The sequence below is a fragment of the Danio aesculapii genome, chromosome 13, assembly GCF_903798145.1.
Source record: "Danio aesculapii chromosome 13, fDanAes4.1, whole genome shotgun sequence".
Lineage (NCBI taxonomy): Eukaryota > Metazoa > Chordata > Actinopteri > Cypriniformes > Danionidae > Danio > Danio aesculapii.
Genome location: NC_079447.1, coordinates 12,615,733 through 12,637,758, shown reverse-complemented (window position 1 = coordinate 12,637,758; position 22,026 = coordinate 12,615,733). Strand labels below are relative to the sequence as shown.

At 36.6% G+C, this 22,026-nt stretch overlaps 1 protein-coding gene across 1 annotated transcript in view; it reads left to right on the top strand.

Moving 5' to 3' along the window:
* The window catches only part of hpse2 (heparanase 2), a 157,854-nt gene extending 151,553 nt beyond the window's left edge, over positions 1 to 6,301 (top strand). The window contains exon 12 of the mRNA XM_056470240.1: positions 4,750 to 6,301. Coding sequence (XP_056326215.1) covers positions 4,750 to 4,912 — 163 coding nt within the window. The 3' untranslated portion in view covers positions 4,913 to 6,301. The remainder of the gene's footprint in view (positions 1 to 4,749) is intronic.
* Positions 6,302 to 22,026: the final 15,725 nt, after the last annotated feature.

The window sequence follows — 22,026 nt, the reverse complement described above, 5'->3', positions numbered from 1 at the left end:
TCAAACCGTTATAAGTTTCCTATTTATTCTGTTAAACATAGAAGAAGATATTTTGATTCAACCAAAGTCTGTGTCTACAAGTTACCAACATAAACTATCTTCTTATGTGTTGAACAGAAAAACAAAAAAATTGGGTGAACCGTCCCTTTAATGCCTCAAAGTTGTTTAACAAGGACCTGAATTTTGAGTCTGGAACGCTTTGCGCGTGCATCTGTGTGTGTGATTTTATTTAATTTTTTCCCCCTCAACATTCTTCAAAATATCTTCTCTTTGTTTTTAACAAAAAAACAAACAAACTGAATTTTCATTTTTTGGGTGAACTGTCCCCTTTAAAGCCTCAAAGTCCTTTAACACAGATCTGAATTTGGAGTCTGGAAAGCTTTGTGCATGTGTCTGCGTGTGTGTGATTCGAGTGAACTGTCCTTTTAAAGCCTCAATGTCGTTTAACATGGATCTGAATTTAGAGTCTGAGAAGCTTTGCATATGTGTGATTTTATTTATTTATTTATTTATTTACTCCAAAATTCTTCAAAATATCTTCTTTTTCATTCATTCATTTACTTTTCGGCGTAGTCCCTTTATTAATCAGCACAGCGGAATGAAACACCCATACACTCTCATTCACACGTGGTGTATGTGTGAATTTAGCTTATTCAATTCACCTACACCACATGTCTTTGGACTGTGGGGAAAACCGGAGCACCCAGAGGAAACCCACGCCAACACCGGGGAGAACATGCAAACTCCACACACAGTGTGAGGTGATTGTGCTACCCACTGCGCCACCAGTTTTGGGTGAACTGTCCCTTTAAAGTGTCAGTCATTTAACATGGATCTGAATTTTGAGAAACTTTGAAACTTTGAAACTTTGCATGTGTGTGTGTGTGATTATTTTTTATTTTTTGTTTCCAACATTCTTCAAAATATCTTCTTTCATGTTAAAAGAAAAAGAATTGTCATTGTTTGATGTCCGTTAAAAGCCTCAAAGTCGTTTAACATGGAGCTGAAAGTTGAGTCTGAGAAGCTTTGCAAGTGTGTGTGTGTGTGTGTGTGTGTGATTTTTCTTTTTTTAACATTTTTCAAAATATCTTCTTTTGTGTTGAATTTTACCTTTTGGTTGAACTGTCCCATTTAAAGCCTCAAAGTCCTTTAACACAGATCTGCATTTTTAGTCTGAGAAGCTTTGCGAATCAGAGCTACTGTGTGCGATTATGGTTTATGTTTGTGATCTTCAGAGCCCTGAAGGGTTTATGTTTTCAGCTCTTTTCATTTCTCAAACACATACCTACATCTGTAGCCAGAGGTCGTCAGAGGTCGTTCCAGAACTATCCGGAGACTTTAATTCAATCTGCATTCTGTTCGAAGGAGATGCGGATCTCGGTCTGCTGAAGCCCTGAGCCAAACGCCAAACGCTCGCTGTGCTCTTACATACTTGAGTCTGTTTGAACTTCTGATCTGAAATCCTCCCCGAGGGGTGAAGCTGATTGTGAAGATCAACAGTCCTCCTGAGCGTCCCGTCACACTGTGCTTCAGAAGTTTTTTCGGGCCCAAAAGCAAACTCAGATCCTGATGACTTCAGCCTGGGCCATCAGAAGATGAGCTGAGCTGATGGGATGGACCATCCAGATGTCTGCAGGAAAAGCAGAAATAGATGGACAGGAATTGAACGCCTGCTGTCTTGATACTGAAGTTAAAGGGTCTCCTGGGTTTTTTTCTGGAGCAACAGTTAATGCTGGAAAAAATGTAAACATCAGACTTCAAGAAATAGTTTACCTAAAAATGAAAGTGACCCCATAATTTTCTCACCCTCAAGACATGCTTTTTTCTGTCGGACGAATACTGTTAGAGTAGTTTGAAGCGCAAGTTCATCATAAAGCTAACCCATATGCCACCAAGGGACTAATATGTGTCCTATGAAAAGGATGGATGTGTTTTTCGCTACAGAAATTTCTCATTTTTGAATAATAAACTCAAATCAATGACCTCTGGCGATGGCCGAAAGCATGTTATGCACAACAGATACTATATATGTGGATTGTAAGAATGATACTGTGTAATATTATACAATAATGCCAAGCCAAGCAGTTCCTTGTGGTTCCTGTGAGACATGCAATTTAAGTCAGAATTATTAGCCCCCCTGAATTAATTAATTAATGGCTAATAATTCTGACTTCAACTGTAAATGTCTATTGCCAGAGCTTAAATGGCTTATAGTCACACTAAACATGCATTCGCCCTCCACCGATGGTTAAGGATGCTTTTTTTAAGAGATTTTTAGAGTGCATGTTTGGATTGAAGCATACTGTTGACAGTACATCTAGACTACAGTATCAGTTGTGTCACTAAAATTTAGTTCATATTATGAATTAATTGACTTATTTTTGCATATTTATATAGTTTGGACATAGGCATATTACATTGTACAGTTACTGTTTTTGTAGTATAAGGTATGTTGTGTGTCAGAATATCAAACTTACCAACAACATTTACATACTTGGCAAGTTTAGCTTTTTTTTTTTTTATAAATTTATTTTATAATATCTTCACTTTTGTGTTGTGGGAATTTATACATTGAATTTTGTGAAAGTGACAGTAAATAGTTACTGTTTCAAATAAATGCATTTTTAAGCCTTTTAATTAATCAAAAATACTAAATTTTCAATTAAACAAAAATATTTGATTCAACTGTAATTAGAATGTTTCTTGAGCATCAAATCAGCATTTTTGAGTGATTTCTGAAGCATTACGAGTCTGGAATAAAGACGCTGAAAACCATATAAATATTACTAAATAGTACTAATCACATATTTAAAATATTTTTCCTTTTACTCAAGTATTTTATCAAAGAAATTCTAAATCAACAAACTAAACAAAGATAATTGGTTAAAATATTAAAATAAGCTGTATCTATATTTTCATGCTGTATTAAAAAAAATTAATTCTTAAGCATCAAATCAGCATTTTTGAGTGATTTCTTTTGAGCATCACATGTCACTTTTGTCAGGAATGAAGATGCTGAAGTCCATTTAAATATTACTAAATAGTACTAATCACATATTTAAAATATTATTCTTTTTACTCATGTATTTTATCAAAGAAATTATACATTAACAAACTACACAGACAAAATGTATATTGGTAAAGATTTCCATACTGTATTAAAAAAAACTATTTTTTGAGCATCAAATCAGCGTGATTTCTGAAGCATCACGAGTTACTGAAGTCTGGAATAAAGATGCTGAAAACAGTTTAAATATCACTAAATGGTACTAATCACATATTTAAAATAATCTTCTTTTTACTCGTGTATTTTATCAAAGAAATTCTAAATCAACAAACTAAACAGACATAACTGGTTAAAACGTTTAAATAAGCTGTACCTATATTTCCATACTGTATTTAAAAAAAAAAAAAAAAACTTAAGCATCAAATCAGAATTTTGGAGTGATTTCTGAAGCATCACGAGTTACTGAAGTCTGGAATAAAGATGCTGAAATCCATTTAAATATTACTAAATAGTACTAATCACATATTTAAATATTATTCTTTTTACTCATGTATTTTATCAAAGAAATTCTAAATTAACAAACTATACAGACATGATGTATATTGGTTAAAACATTAAAATAAGCTGTAAATAAAAAGTGTATCTTGAGCATCAGATCAATGTTTTTGAGTGATCTCTGAAGCATCATGTGTCACTTAAGTCTGTGTTACAAACCCCTGATGTTAGTCTAGGGGATGGTGGGGCTTGACATTTAGGTGTAATTAAAATATATTTATACAAACAGTGAATAAGTGCAAAAGACAACCAAAATAATACAAAAATTGTGATTTTATTTATATTTCCCGATAGTGAACAAAAACAACAAATAAATACAAAATAAAGAAAATAAAGTAGGACAAAAATATACTATTTACAATATTTACAACACTAAGACAAATACAAAGATGGGGAAAAACAGGAGAGCTGGCAGAAGGGACGTAGGCGGCGATTTTGAAAAACAATTTAAATATTACAAAATTGTATTACTTATTGAAAATCATTATTTTTTTAATTATATATACATGTACATTGACTAAAACATTCAAATAAGCTGTCATATATGACCATATGTATTTTTAAAAATAAAACACGATGCTGCCTTTGTATTAGCGATAATTATTTATATCTGAAAATTGAGAGATTAAAGTTAAAAATATTATGACGAAATGCTTTATGCGTCTTCTTTCAGAAGCACTTTAATACTGGGATGTTTGTTTTCCTTAAGGTTGATAATGCAGCTGTAGCGCCCTCTAGTGCACAATCAAGAGAGTCACACTTTACATATTCAGCTAATTCATTCCTAAAACTGTCAGTTTATTTGTCTATAATAACATCAGCACTGATTTTTGTTATTAAAATGAATTATTTATGCAGCTAAAAGCACACTTTTCAAACATCTGTGGAGTAGTTCTCTTCATTATTAATCATCTCCAGTTCTTACACCGATATAATGAGCTTGTAGTCCTACGATCTACACTCAAAAAAAGACTTTTGCAGCTTATTCAAACTACTTATTAAAAATGAGTTGAAACATCACAATTCTTTAGTTTTTTGGGGGACAACTTAATTGTTTTATGTTTAATCCACTTAAATTTGTAAACTTAACTTAATTGATTTGTGTTGGGACAACATGAGTTAATTGTGTGGAACCCAGTATTATTTTCAGTGTATAGCATCTAAACACACGCGTATTTCCTCCGCAGGTCTGTGCAGCTGAACGGAGAGCCCTTGCGCATGGTGGACAACGAGACCTTCCCTGAGCTCAAGCCTCGGACGCTGCGAGCTGGCAGAACAATAGCCATGCCTCCTGTATCTATCGGTTTCTACGTCATCAAGAATATTAACGCTTACGCCTGCCGCAGATAACACACACTGACCGACCTCAGATCATCTTCTGTTCAATGCACCAGCCCCTTGTGGCACTCTCCTCTATTTAGAAGAAAAGACCCCTTCGTTCAAGCAAGGGTTGCACTGAATGCTTCCAACAACATTTCTCCTCTTTTGAATCCACAGGAACAGCTGGACTTGTGGAAAGTGAATGTATTTCGGTTGCTCTGTTGTGATTTTGTTCTTGTTGCTTTTATTTGCAGAAGCTTATAATGAAGTCTGGTGGTTCTTCAATCATAGCAGTGTCACTGAGAGCTTTATGATATGAAGTTGAGGATCATCTTAAGCTACAAACTTGAGGTAATCAATTAGCACATCCAGGCTGAATCTGACTTGACTTTCCGTTTTGTTTTTTGGTACACAATTAAAAATAAGAGTTTCTAAGGAGGGCTTTCACAGAAATGCCATAGAACCATTTTTGGATCCCCAAAGAATCTTTCAGTCAGCAGGTCTTGAAAAAAACATTTATACATTAGAGTGAAGACTGTTAATGATCCTTTTTGACTTTAATGAACATTTTGTTCCATGCATGTTAATGGCTCCTCATGGAACTATTGATTCTAATAAAGAAGCTTTACTCTAACTGTGCGTTCACACCGAAAGCGGCGAGAGCGTCAGTCGCCAGAAGTCATTCGCTTTCAATGGGAGCATGGTGCATCTTTGCCGTTGTGAGCGTCGAGAGGGGTTCAAATCAAGTCAACTTTATGCTTATGAGCTATGACACAGTTCAAGAGTGTTAGGGCTCTTTATTAACGGTGTAGGTGCAAAGTCTAAGCTCAGGGCGCAAATGCATTAAGGGCATGTCCGAGTCCACTTTTGCTATTTTATGGATGGAAAAATCCGCTCTGCGCCACGGCACATGGTCTAACAGGGTTGTGCTTATTCTCTTAATGAGTTCTGGGTGTATTTTGAGAGTAAACCAATCAGAGTCTCATCTCCCATTCCCTTTAAGAGTCAGTTGCGTTGTGCCATGGCGCATTTGCTATTTACATGCTGGACTTTGTAAGTGGAAAACTGAACACGTCACTAGTAAGAAAACAGTTCAATAAACCATTGCGAGGATAAAGAATGAGCCTTCTCCATTCGGCCTCTTTACTTTCACTTTCTCTTTCTCTCTTTTGTGGATAAGGAAATGGTGTTGTACTCACCACTGAAGACATCCATTAGCCTACATATTTAATTTTGTTTGTTAAGCGCAAAGATTTGTTTCAAAAATATTAGTAAATTCAGCTCTAATTTCTAGCAAACGAATAAATAAACAATAACAATGAAGTGTGGTCAAAAAACACAGTTATATAGGACAGTTATATCCAAACACACGTCCTATTCTTATACCCCATATGGTCCAAAACCTGACAGATGGACAAATCTAAGCATGTTTTTATTAAAAGAAATATAAATATGCATATAATAAATGATACTGCTAATAATAATAACATTTAACAAAAGCAAGTTGTTGTGAATAAACTGAAAAAAGCCCCCTGAGATGAAGGCATGGAGGCAGTTGGTTTTGTATTTGTGTAAAAAATAATAATTTTTGTAATATTTTATTCCTTTAACTCTTTTTCATGTGGAAAGATATTTGCGTCTTGCTGTACATCCTGTGTGTATTAAGCAATGTGTAAGCGAGGTGCACAACTAACACACTCTGCACTGGACTGTAGACCTGCTTTCAGCTGGTCTATTGTCTATTTAACTGTAGTTCCTCAAAATAGCAACGTGCCAACACTGAGCCTTAACACACCTGTTTTCTAGACCAGAACAACTTTGACGCTCACTCCACCTTTGGTATGAATGCACAGTAAGAGTACAATTTTGTGGGATAATCTGCACTCTTCAAAACAGAAGTTCATCATTGGCATCTGTCGTTTCATGAAGAACATTCAACATGCATGAAATCTTTTCAATTGAATAAAAGGTTCTTCATATGTGCATACAAACCCAAATACAGCCAAAAGCACTTCACAATCATGAAGGGGGTCTCTCGACCCCACCACAAGTGTGCAGCATCCACTTGGATGATCAAAACAATGATGTCAGAGCGCTTACCACACACCAGCTATAGGTGGAGTGGAGAAACAGTGATAGAGCTAATGCGGGCTAATTTAAGGATTGCGAGGCAGTGATGGGTAAGGGCCAATTGAGCGAATTTGGCCATGACACCGGGGTTACACCCCTACTCTTTACAGGAAGGATTTTTAATGACCACACAGATTTAGGACCTCAAGTTTAACATCTCATCCGAAAGACAGCGCTCACTGAAAGTATAGTGTCCCCTTCACTATACTAGGGCATTAGGACTCACACAGACCGCATGTTGAGTGCCCTCTGCTGGCCTCATCAACACTACTTCCAACAGCAACCTAGTTTTCCCATGTGGTCTCCTATCCGGGATCTGACCAGGCTCAGCCCAGCTTGGCTTCAGTGAGTCTTGGGCTGTAGGGTGATATATACTGTGTTAAGGTTACTAAAAAGGTTCCCCAAAGGTCCTGTCAGTTCTAAAATGAACCATTGATACTGTGAAGAACTATTAACATCTAAGGAAACTTTCTATTACACGAAAGGTTCTTTAAAGTGTACCCAGCAGGCACAAATAGATCTTTAGTTCTATTTTGGTTGCAACGACAGGTGACCAAAATTTCACATCAATTTGTTGTCTTATACTGATGTCAGCTGGTGTTGATATTTGGTTGGTTTTAGGCTAGGTTTATCCAACATCAATTTAATGTCATGATATCACATTCATACAACAAAGTCTAACATCAGTAGATGATTATCTTTGGTTGGTTTTATGTTGTGTAATTTACCGAACTAAAATTCAACATCACTTTTATGTCATAATGTGATGTCCATACAATGCCAAAATCATTAACCGTTGATCGTTGGTTGAGTTTATGTTTTGTCTGTAACTTACAAAATTCATCTTGAAGTCTGGCGTTGGGTTCTGACGTCAGCCCAATTTGCATATACAACCAAAATTCTAAGTTAGTCAGACATTGAAATCCAACCTCATTTTTACATCTGTGTGACGTCCGGTGCCTGCTGAGTAAAATCTTGTCCAGATTAGCTGTTCTTCATGTATAGCTTTCAAAAAACTACTAGGGTCGAAGTAATAAAATACTCTCATTCGTGAGAAATAACATAACAATAATAAGATGTATTCTAAGGGGAACAACTCAGAATTGAGATAGAAGTCTGAATTATGAGATGTAAACTTGTATTACATTTTTTATTATTATTCTGTGGTGGAAACTTGTTTAAGAACCTCCTTTTGGGATCTTTCTTTGTAAGAATGTGTGGAATGGATTTAAACATGGTACAATGTGTTAATCAGAACTGACAGAACTGCACTCTTATTAGTAGCTGGAAACATTATCAGATTAGCCCAAATATTTGAATGCTGAAAGCTCACAGGGGGGAAGGTTGTAAAGGACAGCCGTTCCAAATCTGCCGAGTTCTGTGGGTGCGGATTCTGTGTGGGCCTGTCTGTCAGCTTAATGTGATTTAGCAGAGTTAAACGTGTTCCTGGATCAACATCTTTGTTGGTTCTTAAACAACATTCCAGCCTGTCGACCAATCCGATTTTAGGGTTAGATTTAACTTGCTTTTCAGCCAATCCCTTCGCTCAGATTTTAAGGGTTATGTTTAGGGTTGGGACTACAACTGCTTGCCAGAAATGTTGTTTCAGGACCAAAAAGTAAGGTTAAACCTGCTTAATCGTATTTGATCTGAATTACATCTTTTGTCGTTTCCTTTTAGAGTCTAAAGTCACTCAAAAAGCAAAGGATAAAATCTTGATCTGTAATCTTTCTTGTTCAAAATATACATATCTCCTCTTTTAAGTCATCTTTATAACTTTGGTATATGCTTGACCCATGACCTGAAAAAAAGCTTGCAGTTTTGGGCTATTTTTTTGGTTGCTTTATAAATTCAGAACTATATATATAGATGATGGAGCTACTATGGGAAGAGGCATTCCATTTATATCATTCATGGACTCCTACAATCTCTGTAGCTCCTCCGTGGGACTCAAGACTGCTCTATGGTAGTGGTGTTGCTCATGAGTGTTTAATCCTCCAGCTTTGCTCTCTGCCCCACTTCATTTATCCCGTTTTCTCTCATTACCCTTCATAGGCCAGGAAGTCCCTCTTGCTTTCCTACTGATGGCTGGCATTAGCTCTTGTTTCCTTGCTTAGCATCAAGCCTTGGCCTCTGGCAAATGGTGGGAATTCCACCAAATCGAAAGTAAGGCCGATGGATGACTGAAACTTAAAACAACTCTTCAGCTCATGTCCTTTTATTCTACGGAGTTCTTCCATGGAGCTTCTATATGTGTAGGCCTGGTTTTAACAACATATGGAAGGCTATGCAAAGACTGTGTTTTCCCACAACTTTGCATTTCACAGTGTTATAATCGTTAGGCCCAGGACACATCAAGTCGACGGTATTCCATTGGGCTTTGTCAGGCCATTGCTCAGCATCAGTCTAGCTGGTTGGTTTGGTGTGTTCCACACTTCGCCTCTTGTTGGGTTAACATCAGATTAAGTTGGCCTGATTCAGCATGTGTTTGGCGTTGGCCATCGGCTAAAGAGAGCGCTCTAATTGATTATTCAGCAATGAATCAGAGCGCAAAAACAAATCAAGTAATGTCTCATTCACACTAGCAGCGACTCTGTAACTGCCTGTTGCTCTGGGTGGTGACCTGCTGCAAACGCAGGTCTGCGTAAGTCTACAACACAGACAATGTCTCTGAACGAGCTGAGAGGATCATGGGAGCTCAAGAAAGTCGCTATTCATTTGTATTAAATAGAAGGATTCTCAACTTTGTCGCGTCACTCGACATGGCCATCTGGTTGCCAACAGTCGATGTCGCTCACGTAGACCGAGGTCGCCGGAAGTCGCTCACTCTTCATTGAAATGAATGGTCACTTGTCGTTTTGCTGCTGCGAGTCGCTGGTAGTGTGAATGAGGCTTAAGAAGGAGCTGGCTGGCTGTAATTTCGCTACATTTCTCAAATATTTGCAAACGATATGGATTAGTAGATTATCAGACATATTTGCATGAGCGAACTCTCTTCATGGGAATTACTTTAATAAAGATACTAAACAGTTTGTTTACGATGTGTCTACATGCGTAACATCTTCTGGTTTCCCTTTGTGGAATGATAAAACAGATTCCTGCGAGTGTGGAAAGACAATATCCTCTCATGCAGGCACAGAATATGTGCTCTTGTTTCAGTCAGCTGCCGTCCATTTGGTGTGCTTACAATCAGCTGACAACACAGTTGGTTTTTGTATGCTATTTCTTTGGCATCAGTTTTTTGTGTCCCTGCCTTTCGAGGTATCGTTCTTGTTTTGTTGCTCCAGAAATCTTATGTTTTTATCCTCTAATTCGGTGGTCAATTGGTTGGATCAATTGGTTCGAGACGCACAAGAAATCATTAATTATTTCAGGGTTTTTTATTATCTGAGTCTGAAGACCTTTTATTTTGAAAAATCTTTCATTTAAAAAAAAAATTACCGTATTCTCTTGGTTACATCTCGGTCACTTAAGCGCCAAAATTTAACTCACAAGCTAGCAAAATGAGCAAAGGCTGGTTTATACTTCTGCGTCGAGTGATCGCCGTAACCCACTTCTGCTTGCTGTTTGTGTTGCTTTGCAATAACACTTCCTGAAACGCTAGCTGGCAGTAGGTTTTTATGTTCCTCTGTGTCAGATTTCTTCACTGATGTTTTGTTTTTTCTGAACGCTAACTTAATGTAGAAGTGGCTCAAACTCGCTCATTCAGAGGCGGGAACCGGCAGGCGTGTAACAACTTTATTCATGAGGTAAACAGAAAACAAAATTTTCCACCTGGAGCTCTTTCACGGGACCCCACACTTGTAAATACTCACGCCATCGGGTTTGTGCGGCTCTCGGCCCCACCCACACTTGTCACCACTACCAAGCTGACCAATCACAGAGCTTGCGCTACGTGTCGTTGTGATGTATAGTTACATTTTTTGAGAGATCAGCGTCGGCATCAGCCACGGCGCTATGCGACCGCGGAAAGGCTCCCCCGGAGCATACACGTGTGCTTGACGCAGAAGTAAAAATCAGCCTTCAGTGTGCATGGGTTGTACACTCGTTATTGTTGGATTGCTTGTGCACTACAGAATTTCCACAGTTTTCGGACACCACTACAAATGGCTGCTCTCTCAAATAGTGCACTATTTAATTGTATGTGGCAATTTTGGATACAGCCATAAAAGCTAAATGACATCTGGCCATTTTGACGGGTTGTTGCTAGATCGGATATGGTTTTGGCCGGAATTTAACAAGAATAATTTATACTGTTTATAAAATTTGCCTTTTATTGTATTTTATTAACGTCTACCCCCACCCCAACCCTAAACCCTACCGTCACAGTCAGTGTTGGTCAAGCTACTTGAAATGTAGCAAGCTAAGCTATTAGCTACACTACTTAAAATGAAGCTTAACTACACTAAAAGCTACACCCTGGGAAATGTAGCAAGCTAAGCTAAAAGCTACTTTGCAAAAGTAGCTCAGCTACATTTAAGCTATTTTTGCCATTTTCATTTTTAAATCGAAGCAACTTAAAATATTCATATCTTAGCGATCACTAAAACTGTCAATGAATCATAAGAGGCAGAATTGTTCAGTTCAGTTATTTACTGTAAATAATATTGTACCAAACAGAAACAAAGTATAGTATATAACAGCAAAAACTAAAAATCCAATAAAACCAGGTGTTACGCATTTAAAATACTATAGTAATTTATAGTAAAAGGAAATATTTACGAATAAGCATTAAATTACACTAACTTATTTATTGTAGTATCATTAATAACTATCATGAAATAATAGTAATTACCATAGTATACTTTAGCCTTTACTAGAGTATATACATATATATATATATATATATATACACATATATATACTCCTCTCCCTCAGTCATCTTTCCATCAAGCAAGTTTCTCGTGTCAGCCCAATGATTGATTTGCGACATCACCGACCAGAGCGAGAGGTGACAGTAACACACCAAAAAGTTTGTTGTCAACCATCGTAAATTAGGAAGAAGAAATCGTCATATGGATTTACTTTCATCGGCTAGACACCGGCCTCACAGCTCTGTGAATGTTGATGCTGTCACTTATTGATCTGCGATCGGTAAATGTAGCTTGTGTGGACGCTACTGCACTTGACAAAAAAAAATTGCTTCGCTACTGAAAAACTATTGGATTTATAAGGTAGCGACGCTACCGCCACGCTACTGAGAAATGTAGCTACTGCCCAACACTTGTCACAGTTTGTAAAAACAGTAGTTGTACCGAGTGTTATTCATGCTATCTATTAAATTAACCAATAAATTGTATGTCTTAACGCCCACCCCCACCCCAACCCTAGACCAAATCATGACAGCACTGTAAAAATATTAATTATTGTTATACAGTGTCATAAAAAATGCTGCTATTTTGATGTGCATATCGCACTTCCCGCTGGCCCTGTATCCGATCTAGACTTTACCACTTTGACGCCCTCGCTGGTGGTAGTTTGAAAGCGCGGTATGTGTGAATTCATGGGGCGGGGCTAAATTACAGTAATCTTCTGTCTTTTGTTGACCTTTTGCAGAGGCGTCTGCAGACACACTATGAAACCAGTTGTTTTGACAGCTTGGTTTTTTATTAAAACCTGTTTTTACACTAACAGTGTTTAGTGTTTTTACAGTGCAATGACCTGCTACACATCCAACAGTCAAGGGAAGTGGATTTCTCAGTTCACGACCCTTTTAATCCTTTCATTACTCCTGGGTTTTCAGAGAAATACTTCATTACATATGTAATGTTTACACGTTTGACTTCTCATTGTAGCTCAGACTCTCTTATGGCCGAAAAGGAACAGTAGGAGTTTTCGAAGGTACGTTTTGCTTATTGAAAAACTGTTTGTCAAATACAAATGGTGGAGGAGCTCAGGAAATTGTCTTGTTGGTGTTGAGAATAAGCCGCATCTTTCTTTCCATGTTTTACTCCTATTACATTCTTCGAGTAGTTTTCCAGGTTTCTTTCACTGTAAACACTACCTTAATCTGTGCTGATGCAGTGGCCCTACACGTTTTGGAACATTAGGTCATGCTTAAAAAGGTCATTACATTAAATTATTGATGTAATATTAGCGCAAGCGGTATTTATTATTTCAAGCAAAAGAGCGCATTAGTGGCGACTCTGCATTTGACTGATATTACAGATCTTTTACAAGTGTTGCCTAATTGTCCAAATGCTTTTAAGATCACTGTAAATCCCGTGTACAGCGATTCTTTTTATTTGCTGCTAGCTGAACAATTAATATGAAGCATGATGAGTGACTGATGTTTTGTACAGGTACAGACCTTTTGTTATATTAATAATAATTAATAAATGTACATACATTTGGTTTTTGATTTTAAACTGTGTGCTTCCTTGCTCTATGAATATTATTTATATAAATGTATATGTGTTTCTGAGTTTCTGTGTGTTTGTTGATATATAAAAAACAGTTGACTTTTATTTAAGTCACTCTACATTGATTATTTTGTTGTTTTTGCAAAAACATAGAGCAGAAATCGATGTTTAGAGATGAAAAATGCCCTTTTATTTTCAGATGTATTGACTTCCAGCAGGCACACAATGTCATATAATGTTAATAATAGGTTAGGTTTAGGTTGTGACGTCAGGTGACCAATATTCAATGTCCAGCCAGCGTCAAAGGACAACGTTATTTTGACATCCAATTATGACGTCAAATGATGTTGATATTTGGTTGATTTTAGGTTGTGTTGGAAAGTGACCAAAATCCAATATCCAAAAATCCATGACGCCATCTTGACGTCAAATACTGGCATGTATTTATCAGTTATGGCAACCAAAATCCACCATCTGATAGACATCATAGTTGTAACGTCCACACAACATCAAACTTTAACATCATTAGGCGTTGATATTTGGTTCATTTTAGGTTGGACGTGTGACATTGACATCGGCCTGACGTCAACCCAATTTTTATTTCCAAACAAAATGCAAAGTGCCCTGACATTGGGGTACAACATCAATCTATTGTCAAGCTGTGCCTGCTGGGGTTGTTCACACTTGTGTATCACAATGATTTACATTTTGTGTTCATGGTGAAAAAAATTATTTCAAATTATATATTTCTCCTCGCCCTTAGATTAACCAGGGTCTCCATTATTATACAAAATATTCTATTGTGATTGAGAAATTTGTTTGGTCTTTAAAGTAAAGTGACTCTATTTACAAGCTATTTTTCTTCTTGAATGTGTTTATTGCAAAGTTAGAGTTGTTCATATTTTTTCTGTTAAAGAGCATTATTTTATTATGGAAATGTTTGTCTGAATATTATTTTTGTCTAAATATATATGTATATAAATAAATAAAAGAAAAGTAAAAATCTTTATTGAAGATTTTGATTTTGACCAGTCATTTACAATTGAATGTATTGTGTATTTAAAATATTGTGTGTGCGTGAGTGTAAGCTAAATTATTATGGTTCATTTGAAGATGTCAGTCTAGTTCCTGGAGGGCCGCAGCTCTGCACAGTTTAGTTCCAACCCTGCTTCAGCACACTCAAGCTGCGGTGACACCAGACTTTTCGCCCCATAGACTTCTATTCATATGCACGCGAATGCAGCAGACCGGAAAAGCAAGCTCGTATGACAAGTTTTGCGGTTTGCTGCATTGTTGAGTTCAAGCTTGGTGAGCTCTGTCCTGTGAAATCGCTTCTTGTAATTACGTGAGACCAATCAAAGATCAAAACATGACCTCTCTGGACAGAAATTCAAAACATATACCAATTGCTTACTTTTTTTAATGTCTTATCATCTTGTTTAATCCCGCCTCTTTTCACAGCGGCGTACGACAAAATTTCGCACGCACAAACTTTACGGCATTACCCATAGATCTCAAACAAGCCTAGATTAGTTTGATCAGGTGTGTTTAATTAGGGTATTAAAGCAAATTAAAGCTAAACTGTGCAGAGCTGTGGCCCTCTAGGAACTGGATTTGACACTTGTGCTCTAAACACTTATTTATAAAATATTATTAAAACATAATAAATTAAAATAATATAAAACTTCAGATCGAGTCTTGTTTTAATTTAGGCCACATTTTTGCTATACTAGAGGTAGATTATAGGGCCCCTAATGGCCCATTTCCACTGAGTGGTACGGTTCGGTACACTTTTATGGCCGATTCTACTGTCAAAAGGTACCAAAAAGTGAACCATACCATACCACTTTTTGGGTACCGAGCATGACAAAAGGGTACCAAAAGGTGGAGCTAGATGCGCAGCTGAAAGCTATTATTTTACAGAAAACATCACTAGCACGTGTACAAACCAGTAGAATGAAAACAAAGGAAGTGGCATTTTTAAATACACAGCCGAGACATTAACTGTTACGCTGCAACACTATATACATATTATAACAAGCCATGGTCGACCCGAGCTCAAACAAACCTTGTCGTCGTCTTGAACAGCCACAAAGCCAAGAAGAACAAAATCTGTCGTGTCCTGTTTTTGTTTTACGAGGTCGTCTAAAAGCACGAGCGGTTTCACTTTCTCCAGAGAGCTTGCGTGTGCTCGCCGCGCATCTATTTTTGTGATAACAAACTTCTTGAGCTGATAATAATAACGTGCGCATGATTATTGAAGTGCTACTGGTATCCGATCCTTTCAGAAATGGACAAACACGAGAGTGACACATGAAAACATAAAGGAGAAGCCAGAAAAAAACAAAAGAGCAAATTAAACTTTCAGCAACCTAAAAGATGAACAAACTGCCATGTTTAACTATTATCATCATCACATTCTGGGCTATTAGGAACTCGGAATGACAGATTTACTTTCTAACAGAGGTCACATGTGCTGCTGAAGATTAAAGATACAGATGAGAGGTTTGCACTGACCGTAGGCTACATGTTGTTTTTGAACCCAAATAAGGACTAAATATATGCTATGTGTAGTTTTTCTGTAATTGGTAACATATCGGAATACTATAACGATCTGTATGTGTTCATACAGTATATGTTGCATTTATTTATTTATTTCATATAATCGCAGATATTACAGTATAGGCTATTTCGCACTATAATTGATCTTCAGTTATAATCAAATCCTGTTCATAGAAAGGTTAGAAATGAACATGTATACACAAGTATTTATGTGTAAAGCATCTGTTTTGTGAAAAGTGCTTCTCATATGATATGTGAACGACCCGTACAGCTTTACTGTAGACATTTCCTTGAGCGAGAATGACGTCGACTGAAACATACTGTCATACACCATGCCCACCAAAAGGGTACCATTGGTACTCTTTTGACAGTGATGATGCAAGCCTGATAAAGGTCATCAGTATAGACCCGTACCGTACTATACCACTCAGTGAAAACGGCCTTTAATAGTAACTCTTGGGTGGCCCAAATTGGCGTGGGCCCTTAGAATCGTCCTAACCTTTCCCCCCTAGCAGCACCCCTGAGTCCAAGGCACTCAAAAAGTAAGGGAAAAAAATAATAATAACAAAAAGCCTTTATTAACATGGCTATTATATTTTAAAAGGGTTTTTGCATAATTGCTGTGTTAACAAAGTTTTTTTTTTCCACTTAAGTTGACTTTATAATTTCGTTGTTAATCTTTATGAATCTCTTATCTAAAGAGCACCGGCACATTATCTACCCCTGAAGGACTTTTTGTTTGATTTTGTATTTAAAAGTATTATTAAAGGGCGACACTGTGGCTCATTAGTTAGCTTTGTCGCCTCACAGCAAAAAGGTCGCTGGTTTGAGTCCCGGCTGGGTCAGTTGGCATTTCTGTGTGGAGTTTGCATGTTCTCCCCATGTTGGTGTGGGTTTCCTCCAAGTTCTCCGGTTTCCCCCAAAGTCCAAAGACATGCGCTACACTCTCAGAAATAAAGGTACATGATCTGTCACTGTCACTCAAATTTGTACCTAAAAGGTCTATATTAATACCTCAAGGGTACATATTAGTACCTAAAAAGTACAAAAGTGTTCCTCTTAAAATTTTTAGATACTTATATACATTTTTGGGGTACCAATATGGACCATTCAAGTACAAATGTGTACCTTTTGAAAAGGTACCACCCCAGTGACAGCTCACGTACCTATATGTCTGGGAGTGTATAGGTGAATTTAATAAAGTATTGGCCGTTGTGTTTGTGTGTGTGTGTGTGTGTGTGTGTGAATGAGTGTGTATGGATGTTTCCCAGTACTGGGTTGCAGCTGGAAGGGCATCCGCTGTGTAAAACATATGCTGGATAAGTTAATGGTTCATTCCGCTGTGGCGACCCCTGATGAATAAAGGGACTAAGCTGAAGGAAAATGAACTAATAATTCCTTCAATAACCTGCTGACTTCTGACACACTTACTGAACTGTAGTTTTCCAGCACATTCGGTGAAAGATGGCAGGATAAAAGCCATGATTTACACATGGGCCTGAACACAAAGAAGCACAGAAATAAATAGTGACAGTGAGTGCGCAATAACGTGTAACCCAAGAGCGAGAGCTGCGTGTCTCATCAGGTCAGAGAGAGAAGATCCACGGCGCTCTTCAAAGCATCTGTAGACCCGCAGATGTTCCCCGTCCGCGGTGTCTCTTCAATCCACTCCTCTGCTAATGATGGGAACCATTTGCACCTGAATGAGGCTCAGATTTAGATAAAGGGGGTTTTGAGCTTCTGGACGTGGTTAAAAGTATATATCCAAACAGGCCCGTCGCCAGCTAACATCATGATGTTAACGAGATCCAGGCACACTTTTTCATAGAGTTCTATAGACCTTTTTCTTCGTTGCTGCATGGAGGGCGCCATAGCAGCAAGCACCTTCAGGTAGATAAACTACCGGTGCATGTTTAATGTGACTGTATTCAATTTCATAAGGAACAGCATCGATGTGGTAAGGTAATTAAAATGCAATCGGTTAAATAGACTTAAGCGTTCATTTAATTGTAAATTAAAGTGTAAAACGAGATGAAAGGCCATGTAAACGCTAGCGCCGTCAGGAGCAGCAGGTTAGCGCAGAAACTCCACTGAAAATACTGCGGTAAAATAAATTTCCATATTTTACAGACATGGTGGAGGGAAATTGAATTCAATGCAGTGCTTCTTGTCCGATCTGAGACTTGCGTTATATTGTATATCAATCAGAAAGTGAATATCATTGATATTTAAAGAAATCAGATCTTAAATGTGGTGATTTTGTAATGGCAGCTCTCGGGCTGGCTGACTGAAAATTAAAAGTCTGTGTGCATATAAATCATTTGAGGGATGTAAACAGCAACAATGGTCCTAATCTGTTTCCTGTATTACATTTTTAATTTCCACAGCTTCTAAGATTCCAAAAATGTGGACATATTCAATTCAATTCAATTCACCTTTATTTGTATAGCGCTTATACAATGTAGATTGTGTCAAAGCAGCTTCACATAAAAGGTCATAGTAAATAGTAAATAGGAACAGTGTAGTTCAGTTTGTAGTGTTTAAGTTCAGTTCAGTTGAGCTCAGTTCAGTGTGGTTTAATAATCACTACTGAGAGTCCAAATACTGAAGAGCAAATCCAACGATGCGCAGCTCTACAGATCCCGAACCATGCAAGCTAGTGGCGACAGCGGAGAGGGAAAAAAAAACTTCACTAATGGCGGAAGTGAAGAAAAAAAACCTTGAGGGAAACCAGACTCAGTTGGGCACGACCATTTTAATTTCTCCGCTGGCCAAACGTCTTGTGCAGAGCTGCAGTCTCAGTGGCGGAGGCTGGAAGCTGGCCTCAGCGAAGACTCGTCTGTCTCTGGAGCGTCACCGGAATCACAGGAACATATAAGGTCATGACAGCTCTTTTAACGTTAAGATATAGGCCTACCATTAAATTGTTACAGTAACAAAATAGTTTGACAAGCTGGAGATGTTCATGGGCCAATGACATGGCCAAATTGAAATGGTACCGCATTGTCATCAGTGAGAGCAGCGTTTCTCAACTGGTAATTCTCCATCCAAAAGTCATGCAGTCTGAACTCGGCATAAGAAAAACTAAAAAAAACTCGGCTATCAAAAGGGTAGTATTTTATCATTTTAGTAAACAACACGTAAATGCTAAAATTAATAAAACATTCATTAAACATTCACAGAGAGCATTTAGCATGTCATTCAAACCCCATTTCTTATGAATTAAAATGATTATAGATGTCTGAATTAAAATTGTTACAGATGTCTGTAAATTGTAACATTATCTTAAACAAAACTAACAACTACCTGTTTCTTGAGTTAATAGCTAAATAATGAGTAATTTGTAGCCATTATTTTTGAACAATTCTTAACAAGCCATTGACCTAGCCAAGATCATGTCCATGTAGATGTATTATGTGCAAAAGATGGTCATTAAGTAACAGTATAATACCTGTTAAGCGCAGTAAAGTGCACAAGACTTAACATCGCTCTAAAAGGAAACATGTCTGCAGTTCACATGTGGTTTATCTTAAAGGACACAATGTGCTTGACTGAACAGAATCCAGAGCCGTTCACACTTGGTCAAGAGTCTCAGAGTCTGATATGACCCAGCAGGCCTTTATGATCACCTGTTAGCTGAAATCTAGACCAGAAGAACCACTAAAGTACTGCATACGTTTCACTAACGGAGAGTGCATAAAATAAGATAAAATAAATTTGAGATATTAATTATGTAGAAATGCTACAATTAATAGACAGCAATACATTGTCAAACTAAACTAAACGTATTTAGACATTAAAAATATAAAAAAAGAGAATCTGACATTTAAAAATAAACTAGTAAAAAAAAGCAGTGTTTTGCACTTACATAAACTAAATTCAATAGAAATGACATGGCAAATTGTTAAATAAATATAAATTTCTTTTCATTTTTTCTCAAACCAAATACAATTAAGTTATTTGAAATTTTAAAATGCACAAAATATATATCATATACTAAATATGTATTTGCTTATTTTCATTTACTGAAATTTAGACTTAAAGTATCTAAATAGGCCATCAAAATAGTAAATCTAAATAGAAACTGTCTCTTATTACACGCGCGCACACACACACACACATACACACACACACACATACACACATTTGTTAGTTTATTTATTTGTTTATTTGGAGGAAGAGGATATAGGTTAGGCATGGGCTGGTATAAGATTCTGACGATATGATAATCTTGGATAAAAATATCACGGTTTCACAGTATTGTGATTACTACTCTAAAACAAGTTCCTTTTAAATGATCAGGCTAAATAATTCAAATGAATCATTGACTTCTGTCTTCATTAGTTTCAAAAACACAGATTTCTGTACAATTTAAAATGCCGTCTTTTGATATCTTTTCTGCTGGAGATACTGTTGTCCTAAAAAAAATAAATAAATAATGTAGATAAAAATTCTTACATAGAACCTAGGAACATAAGAACGATAGCAAAACATTTTGGCGGTTTGACTTTTCAAAAGCAAGTGTGGAATACCTTGAAAACAGTTATTGTCACATGGCTAAGGTACTTGACTGGCCTGCCTGCAGTCCTGACCTGTCTCCAATAGAGAATCTGTGGTGCATTTTGAAGCACAAAATGCATCAACGAAGTCTTTACTGTTGCCCAGCTTAAGACTTTGTTTGCAGGAAGAATGGGACAAAATGAGACCTGAAACACTTCATCACTTGGTGTCTTGAGTCTTTAAACGTCTTTTAAGTGTTGTGAAAAGGAATGGCAACATTACAAAGTGGTAATAACTTTACTTATCCAACTTTTTTAAAATGTGTTGCAAGAACCAAATTTAAATTAAATAACTTAGAAATCATTTGTATCATTTGGATTGTATTTATTTTTAGTAAACCAGATAAATTGTCAAACCAAATTAAATGTATCATGTATTTAGACATTAAAAGGGAATATATTTCAGACAATATGTGGACCATAAAAAAAGAGAATTTGACATTTAAATATAAAATAGTAAAAAAAAAATAACCTAAGCTTGCCGAAAATGACTGAATATGTGTGTGTTGCCTATGCAGCGAGCAGGTAGGTCTTTGTCATCTGATCAAAGCTGACAATCACCATCATGGATTAATATACAGACATAATGAAGTGTGACGTCTCTTTCTCTGCGCTCTGCAGTTCTGTGGAGACTCAAACTACCTTCGCGTGACTTTGCCGGCTTTGCCATGCACACTGTAACCAAACCCAGCGTGAAAATGTTTATACTTTTGACCCTGTTTGGAGCACCAGAACAGAACTCAAGCCTTGAGCCAAGATGGAGGATTTCATGATGTTTACTCTGCGCATAAGCCAATTACACAGAGAGTTAACACTGGTAAAATTCGACATTCTTATAAGTGTGTCATACACTGTAGAACGGGCAGGTCAAAACACACCAAATATTTATTTACAATTTCATGCATTGAGAAAGAAAGAAAGAAAGAAAGAAAGAAAGAAAGAAAGAAATAATAATAATAAATGTAGAAAGAAGCAGCAGTGCAGAAATTGACAAAAATAGATCAAATTAATATCATAGAAAGTTTGTCTTAAACAGGGATGCCCAAACTTTTTTTTTTTTTTTGAAGGGCCAAAATCCAAACTTTGTTAAGGCTAGTGGGCCGAATATAGTTGCCATAATTTCCAAATTTATTTAATAATATTTAGAAATAACAAAAAAAAAAACATTGCTTTATTTACTAATTAAGTATATATATATATATATATATATATATATATATATATATATATATATATATATATATATATATATATATATATATATATAATTTTATAATAAGCTTATTACAGTAAAAATACCCAAAAATATAACATTTTGCTCGCCGATGACTTATGCATCCTCTATTTGTTCAGTGACAGTATTTACATTTTAAAAACTCAGATTCGTTTACGTTTAATTAAAACATTTTATTTAATTTTGCTTTTTTGTTTTTTTAGCTCAGCAATAAAACTAAAAAACAAAAAAAGGTTGTCAAATTAGAAATGACAATCTCTTTTAAAGACATTGCCCCAAACTTCTCTATCATTCTCA